General features: G+C 35.8%; 2 protein-coding genes across 4 annotated transcripts in view; one reads left to right on the forward strand and one right to left on the reverse strand.

Moving 5' to 3' along the window:
- The first annotated feature begins 355 nt into the window (after positions 1-355).
- LOC116159917 (metaxin-2-like) lies at positions 356-1,992 on the forward strand. 3 transcript variants are annotated; one of them, XM_031473014.1, is made up of 5 exons: positions 356-499; positions 554-891; positions 937-1,178; positions 1,222-1,450; positions 1,501-1,649. In XM_031473014.1, the coding sequence occupies exons 1-5, from the start codon at positions 451-453 to the stop codon at positions 1,609-1,611; spliced, it is 969 nt and encodes a 322-aa protein (XP_031328874.1). In that variant the 5' UTR covers positions 356-450; the 3' UTR covers positions 1,612-1,649. The 3 variants fall into 3 exon arrangements, with proteins under 3 accessions (XP_031328874.1, XP_031328875.1, XP_031328876.1); XM_031473015.1 differs by lacking the exons at positions 1,222-1,450; positions 1,501-1,649 and adding an exon at positions 1,656-1,992; XM_031473016.1 differs by lacking the exon at positions 1,222-1,450 and having other exon boundaries at positions 1,501-1,631.
- Positions 1,993-6,564: 4,572 nt separating this feature from the next.
- Positions 6,565-13,393, reverse strand: part of LOC116179188 — a 40,533-nt gene continuing 33,704 nt past the window's right edge. The window contains exons 7-8 of the mRNA XM_031498907.1: positions 9,121-9,279; positions 6,565-7,291 (exon numbers count right to left, since the gene is read on the reverse strand). Of these exons, the coding sequence (XP_031354767.1) occupies positions 7,091-7,291; positions 9,121-9,279 (360 nt within the window). The 3' untranslated portion in view covers positions 6,565-7,090. The remainder of the gene's footprint in view (positions 7,292-9,120; positions 9,280-13,393) is intronic.

The following is a 13,393-nucleotide window of genomic DNA, read 5'->3' on the forward strand; positions in this document are numbered from 1 at the left end:
TCTATGCCCTTTCCATAGCGTTCTTTACTTTTCAAATCTTTCTGAGCTGTATATTACCTGCCCAGAGCTTTCTTGGCTCTTCTAGTTCTGTAAAGATCATCGAAACCTTATAGACCTATGTCCAGAACTGTTATGGAGCTTTTATTTCCATACTTGTTTAGAACTTACTCGAAAGTCCTACAAAATTGCCTAGTGCTTATCCGGGGAAAGACTTCCAAAATCGATTTCCGAAGCATTTTCCTAGCACGTATACTCGTATATACAATGCTAGATGACACAACGCACCGAAATTTTTAAACCACAGAATCATATCTACTTAAACGCTGTTGAGATTTTGTTTTTGTAGGTTGGCCGCCCCGCTATTTACGACATAACCCTTCTTTCAGTGTATATGTATTTAAACAAATATCTTTGTAAATTTATTGTTTTCGTTTCTTATATCTTTTGAAAATGTTTTCGGGAACCCCTTTGTTGGATAAAATACAATACGAACTGGGAGGTATTAGTTTATATCGCATTTTGCAGATTTATCCCATTACATAATCTATTGCAGCCCAAGAGCCTTGGCCGAAAGATGTAAAATTATATCAGCCCTACGAGGTGGAGCAAATCCTGTTACCAGATAATGCAAACTGTTTGGCTGTGCAGGCATTTTTGCGAATGTGCAACTTAACTTTTGAAGTTGTGTCAAAATCAAACGCAGAGTTCATGTCTCCATCTGGCAAGGTACCATTTATTCGTTGCGGTGCGTTTGTTATTTCCGAATTGGAGCCGATAGTGCAATTTGTCAATACCAAAGGCATATCTCTAACGTCAGAGCTGGAAAGTGATCAAAAATCTGATATGCGCGCTTATATGTCGTTAGTTCACAATGTCCTGGAGAATTCGGAGGTAATACCGCAATTATTATCTCAAGTGTTTATTAATTTTACTTAGCTTTACCTATGCTGGTGCGATAAAGAAACTTATAATGAAGTGACCAAACCACGTAACGGCTCAGTTTACCCTTGGCCACTAAACCACTTGCAAACTTGGACAAAGAAATCTCACGTAATAAAACGTCTTAAAATGATGGGTTGGTTTAGCAAAACAATAGACCAGGTCTACCATGAAGTGGAGAATTGCTGCCAGGCGTTAGCAGATCGCCTCGAAGGAAAGGAATTCTTCTTCGGCAAGAAGTAAGTAAAATTTCATAATCCTCTCCACTCCTAATCCTTTCAGGTGCACCGAGATTGATGCACTAATTTACGGTCACATTTACGCTTTCCTCACGACCCGCAATCCCAAGCTTACAAAAATTCTCCAAAAACACAAACAATTGCTTACCCATGCTCAACTAATACACTACCGGTGCATGCGAAACCTTCACGAATTGTCCCCATCACGCAGCATTCCTTTAAGAAAGCATAATCTTAGAGGGAAAAGTAAAGATGTAGGGAAACGTCCTAATGTAAGTTTCATACGTTTATATAGCAGTGGTAATCACTATTAAATTGATAGGAGAAAAGTAAGAATATATGGACAAATCCGCCAGTTGAAACCACCGCCTCTGGCGACACAGAAGGAGAGAGTTTGTCTGATGTTGACTCTGAAGATTTAACTGATTGTTAATTGTCTGTTCTGAATAATTGTACTAAATAAAATTTCTTTTGCAGTCCCACAGAGCTTGATGCTTTAATTTTCGGTCATCTATTCACCATACTCACTACGCCGCTACCGAACAGTCACATTGCTAATATTGTAAGAAATTTTCCATCTCTAATCAATTTGGTGCAACGAGTGGAGAAGGATTACTTCAAGCGGGATACGATGCGTTAGTCTGATGAAGTGTATCTTAGTTTTTGAAAGCAAACATATTTTTTATATTAGTTATACAGAGTGAGTTGAGGCTACTCATGAGTTGTGTAATAAAAGATTTTATTTTTTACTGGAAGCTGAGAATGTGAAAGGAATAACATTGTATCATAGTCTTTGAGTAAATATTAGTTTTTATTTTCTGTGTTTTAATTGCACTTTTAATTAGCTTTCTAGCTCCCGCTAAGTGGCTATTGCAATCACTGTTTTTTGGGCATGTCAAAATTTTTTCTCGCCTATGTACGGTACGTATGTTGCCAATTTTCTGAGTTTGACGGATTTTGTTCACATTTTGAATGTATATATACACATAGAGAACGGGCCCCGAAGGAAGCTGTTCTGTCAAGAATCTGGACAAAACGCAAACAATACTACATTTTTTTAATTCTTAAAAAATGCACTGAAAATGCCAATTAGAACGGATATCTTGTATAAATGCAGGTTTTTAAAAACTGTTTGATAAAATGCGTAATTTTGGTTCACCCCTATTTGTCGTCCAAGGTGATTGTTTAGTGTGAATAAAAAAAAAATACCCACAATTTGCAAGGGAGAAAATTTGTAACGCACCAAAGATCTAGGGGGGCTATGTGGTGGTATTGGCAGGGCCGGCTTTAGGCGTAAGCGGTGTAACCCTCCGCTTACGGAGCAGACAAGGAGGGGCGCCAAATTACTCAAATTTAATGACTGCCGAATCACGGATGTAAAACACCGACGGCGTTTTCTATTTTTAAGATCAAACTATCACGATATAACATAAATTGAAAAAAATCCTAATATAGTAAGAAATTATGTAGCGAATATTCCAGAAATCCCGATAGATATCGAGGCGCCATAAAAGATTAGTAATCGGTGATAAAGAACAAAGGCGGATGGGATGTAATCTTTCCGGAAAATGTGATGTGTTTTGTTCTATGTTCAAGACCATTCGGGAGCACTCGAGAATACTCGAGTTGGCTATATAAGAAAATCGAATTGCGTTTCAGGAATGTTCCAATTTCAACACCGAAGTAATAAATTGTTCCCACTGGTATAAAATGAGTTAATGTGAATGATAAATAATATTTGGGTGTTATAAATCAATTCATTTCAACATTGCGATAAATGTATTGTTAATTAATTGTAAATAAATAAATCACGTAATTAAATTTACGTTACAATGTGTTTTAAGTATATTTTTAAAAACCTGCTTGCCAACAGACTATAGCGCGGCGACCAGGAACGCAAATTTTAGTGCTTCGTACACGTAACTTTTGCCTCGAGTCGGCCCTGGGTATTGGAACTATAATAGTAGGACGAGAAGTTTTTAATTGCGATAGAAGGGTCCCAGAGGTACCTCTTACCTTGAGACGCTTTAGTTTTTTTTATAGAATTTTGAGTTGTCAATAAAAGTTGAGATCTGTTATAAGCTCCAGCTCCTTAGATCTTGAATACCTACTATTTGCCCAGGAGATTTAACTCTTAATTAGGTAACAGAGAAAAGTCAACACCATGTATGATACTTACCTAACTGAATTTATTTTTATTCTTAATAAAAGTTAGGTATGATCGTAGGAATTCTTGAAGTAGGTTAGGTGCTTGAAAACTACCTTCAAAGGGACACGAACTAATCGAAAAACGTTTCTAAAGGCGGCTCCACACGCAACGGAAAAACCGAAGGCATGCCTCGGGGCGACGGGCCTTGAGGCGAACCTATATTATGGGGGGTCTCCACACACTACGGAATATACGAAGGCCAGCCTTAAGGCACGCCAGTTTCGCGCAAAAATTACGTCGACAGATAACGTTCTTCCTGTTGTTGGATTATTGTTAGCTGTCGAAAGTACTAAAAAAGAGTGACGCGAAAGTTCTGGACTAAAGACTGGTTACAGAAAAGGAAATGTTACTTCCATGTAAATTTATTAAAAGACCTGAGGTTCAGTCTGAAAGATTGGCACAATTATTTGCGGATGGATGAGGACACATACTTAAGGCTCTTATCATTGGTGACGTCGATCATTTACAAAAAGGACACCATAATGAGGACCGCAATTAGACCTCATGAAAGATTGAGTGCCACATTACGATTTCTGGCTATAAATTCCTCTTGTTTTTGCTTTGCACGGGCCCTGACTATATGAAAACTTGATGCAACGGACCTCTTTTCACACAAAACTACACCGTGTGTCAATATGACATTAAACAAAATATATATTTCATATGGAAACTCATATTTCTTCTTAAAAATTGTGTAATTTTAAATGTGTCTATGGCCAGGTTTGGTGGTTGACACACGGTATACGTATAGGGTATAAGGGAATGGCCTCAAGGCCTACCTCCCACCGATCCACACAATACGATCGGCCTTGGGGCGCTATAAAAGAAGAGGCAAATCGAATGAGATTTTGTATTGAAATTTCCGGCCTCCAGGCGTTAGATGCGCAGGAAAACCTCAACAGAATTCTCCATACACACATAGAGGTTTTCCTTGAGGTCTTGCGCCTCGAGGCATGCCTTCGGTTTTTCCGTTGCGTGTGGAGCCGCCTTAAGCCTTTTATAATTTATGCCCTATAGACGGTCAAGCGTAGGGGTAATAATTACGTATAGGTACATCAATGCATGAATTTCCAAAATCTAAATATTAGGTTTTGCATATACCTACCTCTTTATGATGGAAGATGATACACAAAATTGTGCCCAACTGTACATAATAGTTTAATTCTGCTGTTAATTAAAATGGCGAAAATTAGTCCGTTAAAACGATGCGATATTAGTAGGTACTCCAACCCGAAACGCGGTCACCCCATAACTGGTAACAAATAAATTTAAAATTACGCGTTATCACCTGAGACAGGTTCCTTCTATTCAATAGGTACATTCAATCGGTGTAAAAATCGATTACTCACCTCTCGGTGTGCATCATCATATGTTCTAATAAGTTAAATAAAAACATAATTTGGCAAACAAATTCCGAAACCGAAACAAAGTTTAGTATTTCAGCTAATTATTGCATTGTCCACAAAATTTGACATTTCTTATCTCCACGAACGTCGTCTATCCAAAACTTGAAAAAAACGCTTAGTCGGGTAAGGGTAGATGAACTACAAAAAAGTGTACATTTACCCATACCTTCCCTATTTCAGCTTTTTATTATCGTTTTTGTTTCGTTGATCTTATTTTTGTATCTTTGATACGAATATCTTACTTCTTTAATTTTAGTATCTAACAATAATTACAATTATTATTATTATCTGGAATTACCCAAAAGAGTTGTTTCCTGATCTGGGGGGGGGGGGCATTTTAAGGGTTATCTTTGCTATCTTCTAGGCAATTGTCGGTGCCAGGTAATGATATTTGGCTAAATGCCAGCTTTGAGCTCCTTTAAAACTCATTGCAAATTTAGAACTGTACCGACAACGTGTAGTAAAGCAAGGATGTATGCATTTCATTAAAAAAAATCGATTGTTCCTAATTTGTAATTTTTTGGTAAAAAAATCAAAAATTTAAATAGCTAGGAAGAAGTTTGCGGGAATTACATTAACAAGAAAATTGCAGAGAATGTCATGCAGCAATAATTGTAGCAATAGTTTTTTACATAAAAGTCAGGAAAATGGTACATTACAGGCGAGGAAATATTGAGGTGCGAGGCCCCTTTTGGGGCCGAGTATTTTAATTTCCGAGTCAGGTAATGACATTTTACTGACGAGTTTTGTATTAAATTTTATCCGAAATCGTCTTTTAATACAAAATTTCAATGTTTATATATAACGTTTAATTAATGTCAATCTGTCATAGTGATGACAGGAGTCATTATATACAATTGGAAATGTCAAAAATGCGGCTGGTAAAGTGACGGTGCGGCCAGTAAAAAGCGGCAGGAAACGTAGTCTGCTCTGCCTCTGTTATGCAAACTAAAATTTCCTGACCGAAAGTAGGCATGAAATTCATGAAAATGAAGGTTTCCGGACGATTTTGGGTAAAAACTTGTACGTGCAATTTGGTAGGAAAGTAGCAAAAAGCTTATTACCTGGCAATTACCTAACGAAGCGGTAGGAATTACTGTGCAAGAAAAAGCAAAAGCTATAGATAGCTACGGTACAGTAAACCTAATGTACATACCTAAAAGCATAGACCAAATACAATTTGGTCTATGCTAAAAGCAAAAATTCTACGTCTGAATGCAAAATAAAAAATTGAGCCCATTCTCGGCTAAACCGGAAATTAAAAAAAAGGAATTGAAATTTTTGCCCAACATCTAATTATAGAATAGAAGCACCCGGCATTTTCTACGGTTGCGTGAAATATTTACACCCTCCACAGATTAATGTTGCCGCAAAACTTTTATATTGTTAAGCTGATACAGTAGAAATAGGTTTCTTGTTATTTTAATATTGAAACTTGGCGTGACAATAGGGACCTATTTGTTCTGTCTAATATACCTTTACCAAAACTAACACAACTTTAAGATAAAATTATGATTAACAAACGAAAATGTTACTAGGCAATTTATTTTATTTCAATAAACAATTTCGCGACTGGAAACACTGGAACCCTTGTAGTCGTTGAGGTAGGTAACAAAAACCGAAACAAAAACAGCAAGTAACTACAACAAAAGTTTAATAAAAAAAACACGGTTTAACAGCAAAGTGGCCAAAAACAAGTCGCTGATCATTATAGATATTTTCTGGAGAAACGCGCAAAAGTCTTACCTATAGGTATATAAAAATCATGAAGTACGAAAATGTATTTTATTTTAACATTAAAAGTTACAGACAACATTTAAATTAAAAAGTAATATTAAAGCACCATCGTCATTGCATACTTGGCATTATTTAAATTAAGTAAGTATATAAGAACAAACTATGGTCGAGGACCAGAAAGGCATTAAATTGTGGTTTAATATTTACAGAAACAAAATAAAATGCCCCTGTGATCCAAAACCTGAAGAGTAATTTGCATATACTTCCCTAATTGGGTAAGTATAAGTAAAATACTCCACATACTCCTATGCTACATCAAAATCGTACCTCAAAGAAAGGTACTCATTCTGAGGTACCTAAGCTTACTTCCTTTCCAATTTAATTTTGATTACATTAGAAGGAAGTAAGGCAATAAAAACGTAGTTGAGAGTTATACCATCACCATTTCCCTTAGTCTTTTAAAGCTAATCCGATAACAATTACATTTTAGTAAAGATGAGCAAATTACTATCCGATCTTAAAATGGCACCTAAAATCTATTCGTTTCGTTTCGATTTTATTTAACTTGTGTGGCTGTAGGCAGTGTTCGTGTATGGTCCGCTGTATATTGAGCTTCCAGTATGCGAGGTGGTCTTCTTATTCCTTCGACTCGCAAGTAGACATAAAATGGCAGCTATAACGGCTAACATCAGTATTAAACCGGCGACGCATATGCCAATCGCGAAATTTTTTTGCGAGATACAAATGTTGTCTTCGGAGGTCTAAAAAAAAATAATCAATTCAACGTTAAGTACAAAAACAATGCATGCGCCTAATATTCAGTCGTAATGTGTACTTTCACTTTTCCTCTGCGTTTACGTGCAGATTGTGTGGTGTAACTGTAAATCTAATTGGACCTCATAGATTTTTAACACGATATGTATACAAAGCTAATTTGTTACAAATTATAGGCATGGTTCGCCGTGTACTACTTTTTTCTTTCTCTATTAAGATTTTTTTTAGGCTCATATTGTTGTTTAACATACAAATACCATCAGAATTTGACGAACAATGACTTATTTTTCTTATACCTACATAATTTTTGTATCTGCAAAAAATAGGTAGGTACCTTTCACCATTTGGAAAGACTAAAAACTCATCATAAATAACCACTAAATACTGGTAGAATCTTTGAAAATTTTCCATGAAATATTACAAGGCAATTCTTTGGAGGTACAGCTTGCTTGAAAGCGAATGTTCGTTGGAGCAAGTTCATAGTGAGCGAGAATTCCGTTGGAAGCGAATTTTCTTTGACACATGCGGCGGGGTGGGTGAAGAGAATCTTCCTGAGACAAATTTTATGGGGAGTGTGAATTTTCCAGGACGTGTATCCCGAGGACGAACGAATTTTCTCATAAAAATAGAGAAGTAGATATAACAATGGACTAGGTTGCAAAGGTTTTCTTAAGAGCAGTTTTCTGGGAGTTTAAGTTTAATTTTTGTATATGAATAATGAATATTCCTTTGATGAAGTTTCTAGTGAGTGAGCTGGGGAAAATCTTCCAGGAACGAATATTTCGGAGGTGAATTTAGCTGAATACGAGATTTCCCGAGAAAGATTCTTCGGAAGGGAATTTACGGGGGCGAATTTTAATTTGACGATTTTTTTTAAGAGCAATTCTTAAACTGGTATGAAGAGAATGTTCTTTTTAAGAAGTTCTTGATACATTCATTGGAGAGAATTGCCCTAGGAGACGAAACATTCGGGACTTTTCTTTGATCTGTCGGAGATGAATTTACCTAGAGGCCAATCTTTGGGAAACAATTTCGTAGCGTATCAATCGAAAAGAATTGGAGTAGCAAAAGCAGTGGGGAACTAAAAACTGGATACACAGCGGCCCATAGTCTTCCAAAGGAAGCTGGTGGACGAGTATTTCAGAGGGCGTGTATTTTCTTTGGGAGTAGTGTTCTAAAAAGAAACCTTCCGGGAGGAAATTTGGCCTGGGGTGTATTAATTTTCAAAGCGATCGGACCGTTTCTACTTTAATGTTATCGTGCACACGGGTTACGAACAGACGGACAGACAGACAGCAATACAACATTATAAACGATCTAGAGGATCGTTAATAAATGGGTTACGATTTCGTAGTATTGTCTAAAGTTGAATCTCTGTTACCTATGAAAGAAAAAGTGCCGTCATGCGAGACCATAGGGCGTTATAACTCTTTATGCTTTGTATCTCAGTCCCCCAAAAATTGCGTATTTGAATTTACAATATACACAAAAAATGGTAAAAACCTGATTTATTGTAAAGATTTCATAGGAGATGCTTCATACGGTAAGATAAACGTGACTAAAATTCCAACATCCAATTTCTTTTTCACTGTATAATGTTGCAAAAAAAGTCAATTTAAATTCTAAGAAAGCATGATTCAGGATATAATAGCGGATACGTTGTTTGTGGGCACCTACTGCACAAATATTTCATCGCATCACATCCTTTTTGGACGAACAATACTTTTTGTAACGCTTCGCCAATTTGGTATAATTATACGTAAAAAAGGAAGTTCGAGAGGTGCATCTTGAAAAATAAATGAAGAATGATACTTACTTTCTCGCTATAGACAGAATCATCATCAACGCCCGCCTTTTCGAGGTCATTAGCTTCATTAACATAAAGGCCGCTATAGACTTCGATGGTTGCTGGGGTTCCTTCGTTCGGTTCGGCGTTTGCCTGCCTACGCAGTCTATTGGCCCCGCATTTGGGTGGCTGCAAAAAATATGCCCAAATTAGAGAATTTCATTAACTTATAACTGGTCCCACTCCCATTTTAGAACAGTTATGCCGATTTTTTGTCTACTAGTCCTATAATCGGTGTGCGCCAAGAAAATCGTTTCAAACAATTTTTACGTAAACGACATTTAACTAGTTCAAACTGGGCTTTACGCCTTCACAGTATTTCAAAATCACCTACTTACATACATATAAACTAGGCATCTCAAACTGAAAATAAATGGAAAACTCCCATTCCGATACAATAATGTAATGCTATTTTCTACACTATATGATGGACTACAGAACAGAGCTGGGCAGAATATTTGAATACTAAATACTTTTACGTCCAGCGCACAAGCGAATACTAGATACAGATACATTGAAAAGTATTCAAATACTATAAAAAGTATTCGAATACAGTAAAAAGGATTCAAATACTTGTCACTCAAATACATTAAAAATTTAAAATAGTATACTAGATAAAAGTCTTAATACTACTTAAAAAATCAAGTTATACTTTGTTTGGGGTTAGCTTTTTTTATATTTCTATTGTTATATACAAATTTAAGGGGAGTAAAAGCGTATTATTATTGTTATATTATTATATAGGAGGTAGATACCAGGACCTTTCTTATACCAGTTATATCCTTAAGAATACGTGTACCAGTTTTCAAAGCGATCGTACGTCGTGCACATGATACGTACGCCTTTCTGAAATTAATCCTAGCGATTTTGGAACAGATCCATTTTTGACCATCCGTTTGTCCATGTGCATGATGACTCGTTTAGAAACGTGCGATCGCTTTGAAAATTGGTACACATGGTCTTAAGGATATAAGAAAGGTCCCTATTGTTTTTAAGTTACGTAGACTATCCAGTCAAAAAGTTTCACTACAGGATCGTTCGGTGTTCAGTTGTATCGGATTTTTATATTTGATTTTGTGACAATGGATACTTTCCCTAAACATTTCTAAATTGTTCCCAAATATTTGAATAAATTTTGGTGTAGTCGATTTTTGGTAAAAAACGAAGGTTATACACACTGCCTTTTTTTGGGGCCCGAAAAAAAATTGTCTCAGATCTACCGGGAAAAAACATTTTCTTATTTCTTATAGAATATAGTTCAAAAGTTACAGCCCTTTGAATTTTCTTTCGAAATTGGTTTCTAGTCTATAACTTTTGATTGAGAAGTCTAATCGGAAAAGTACGAATTGTTTTGGATTCTACGCACCAAAATGAATAAGAAAAAGTTTCCCGAGAAATTTTGGTATAGTCGATTTTTGGTAAAAAAGGAAGGTTATACACTGCCTTTTTTTGAGGCACGAAAAAAAAATTGTCTCAGATCGACCAGAAAAAAAAATCTTCTAGAATGTGGCCTGTAGAATCCATGACTTCAAACAGTTCCAATATTGGGCTACTAGTTCAAAAGTTACAGCCCTTTGAATTTTCTTTCGAAATTGGGTTCTAGTCTATAACTTTTGATTGAGAAGTCTAATCGAAAAAGTACGAATTGTTTTGAATTCTACGCCCCAAAATTAAAAACAAAAGTGTTTTCCCGAGAAATTTTGGTGTAGTCGATTTTTGGTAAAAAGGAAGGTTATACACTGCTTTTTTTTGAGGCCCGAAAAAAAATTGTCTCAGATCAACCCGGGAAAAAATGTTCTTATAGAATGGGGCCTGTAGAAGCCATAATTTCAAACAGTTCCAAGATTAGGCTACTAGTTCAAAAGTTACAGCCCTTTGGATTTTCTTTCGAAATTGGTTTCTAGTCCATAACTTTTGATTGAGAAGTCTAATCGAAAAAGTACGAATTGTATTGGATTCTACGCACCAAAATTAATAAGAAAAAGTGTTTTCCCGAGAAATTTTGGTGTAGTCGATTTTTGGTAAAAAAAGGAAGGTAATTAAGTATTCAAATACTATGCGAAGTATTCGAATACTTCTCAAAGTATTCAAATACCTTACAAAGTTACAAATACAAATACTGCTTCCATAAAAGTATTTAATTACAAAGTATTTGAATACTTAAAGGATTTGAATACTAAAAAGTATTTACAAAATCGAATACTGCCCAGCTCTGCTACAGAATGCAAATATGAAAACTGCATTATAACGTACATAAGAAAAGAGGTCAAAAGCCATGGAAAAATAATAAATATAAATATAATAAATAATTATGCTGTTTTGTCATTCTGTTCATTTCAAACTCGCCCACCCCCCCTGGTAATTTCGTATAAAGGGGTTGGACCATCCAACGTGACGCACGCATATGCATTCGTGAACCTCCTTCGCTAACAACTCCAAATAGAAAAAGAAATGTATTTCGATTTTTCCCAAACCGTTTGGGTCCTGTTTGACAGCATGGGAGAGTTTCCATAGATGACATATTTATTGCTGAAATGCTATTGCATATTTCACGTCTGCGTTATCAGGTTCAAGTACCTGGATGTGGTACCTCGGTGCGGCCGACCAGAATGGAAATGTACATTAAAATCGATTAAAGGTCAAAAGGAATCAAATATGCCATTGTCACCACTACAAAATGGGTAGGGGCCTAAGGAAGTATTAGAAACTGTAGATCATTATTGATAAATTATTCATACATTACTGGATTGAGAATTGTATGGATGATGTACGTAATTCCCAGAGTGTTGAGGTTGGAGTACAAATAGCAAATGATTCCTCAAGAGAAGTGCTAATCACAATTAATAATGTTTGCATTTCAATATCCTCTAATGATGAAAAAGGAAAAATGATCCAACTGAGTTGCGCCATGGATTATGGACAATTTGGGCACGTTCTGCCCAAAATAATGAAGTTTGGCCGTACTGATCAAATAGGCAAAGAAAGTTGATACTAAAATGCAAATACTTTCAATACAAGCATTTGAACCTCGGGCGCATTCAATCACTTCATGTGTGAAACTATAGGTAGAGTTCACCAAACTTGAGAGAGAAGAAACAATATTTGATTATTCAACTACCTATTGCTATTGAATAGGTACGGTGAATGTAAAACTGTAATGAAAAGTAAGTATGCTAATTGCACTTTCATTTTCTATTTACCTACAGAAAAAACCGATGCCTATACAGGAATTCGTCACGCCAACTTCCGAAATTAGCCATTAATTCCATCGTATCTGTATTAGATAATTGCACTATTAATTCCAATAAACAACAGTCGTTAACCAACACCATCAGACCATAATTACGTAGGTCATTCTGCGGAACGTTTGTGAAATATCCAAACCGAGATGAAAACAGGTTTAGCATGACTACGAAACGTATACTTAAAATTCAGCATAAAGGTGGGTGGGTTTTTCATGCGAAGAAGAAAAAATACATTACACACAATGACCTTGTTGGTAGGTATAAATCCTCCAGTCCACCCATGGACATAACATCGAACAACCGTTATAAGCCATTAAGATGACCTGACAAATCACTTTTTTTCAGGTATAACGGATAATTTCTCTAAGACTAATTTTTCAAAATATATAATTACTTGAAGACTTCTTGTTAAGTGCAAAAATTCTGATCTTAAGTTCGATAACTTTGCAAGTTCAATATAATCGTTTCCGCCTCTGCCTCTCGCATATTTGCCTATTTTCCTTTGACAGCTAAGAACATAAAGAAATTCTCACACGCTCTTTGGAGAATTTGTGGTTGCTGGTAAAAACAATCTTATAAGATGAATAAGACAAGTCAAATTAACAAATCAATGTTCAGTATTGTAGTGTCGTTAATTTTTCTCATTAATAGTGCACAATGCACCCAGTTTCTGAAACTTTATTTGGTAATTATTTTGATGTGGTCATTACAATCCAAATGTCGCAAAACTTACGTATAATAAAAACATTTCGAAACCAACGGCCTTTTTTTAAATAAGAAAGACACTTCTGAGTGTAATTGTTTTTTCATTAGTTGCAAGAATTGCGCGTTTTTATTGTCCGGTTGTCTCTTTAAAGTTAGAACCTTCCAGTTTATCTGGTTCATATTCTAAATTTTAAAGGTGAACACCATACGGTAATAAATTGCAAAACATAGTTTCATGATTTCCTCTTGGTCTCACGTTTAATCGTTCTAAATAATTACGCTTTCGATTCCAT

The sequence above is a fragment of the Photinus pyralis genome, unplaced genomic scaffold (assembly GCF_008802855.1).
Source record: "Photinus pyralis isolate 1611_PpyrPB1 unplaced genomic scaffold, Ppyr1.3 Ppyr1.4_LG1, whole genome shotgun sequence".
Lineage (NCBI taxonomy): Eukaryota > Metazoa > Arthropoda > Insecta > Coleoptera > Lampyridae > Photinus > Photinus pyralis.

Excerpts from the sequence above, each read along its gene's own strand:
- LOC116159917 (XM_031473014.1), top strand. The coding sequence starts at position 451 with ATGTTTTCGGGAACCCCTTTGTTGGATAAAATACAATACGAACTGGGA. Across the intron at positions 500-553 it reads AATACAATACGAACTGGGAG|CCCAAGAGCCTTGGCCGAAA; the intron begins GTATTAGTTTAT and ends AATCTATTGCAG. Across the intron at positions 1,179-1,221 it reads GAATTCTTCTTCGGCAAGAA|GTGCACCGAGATTGATGCAC; the intron begins GTAAGTAAAATT and ends TAATCCTTTCAG.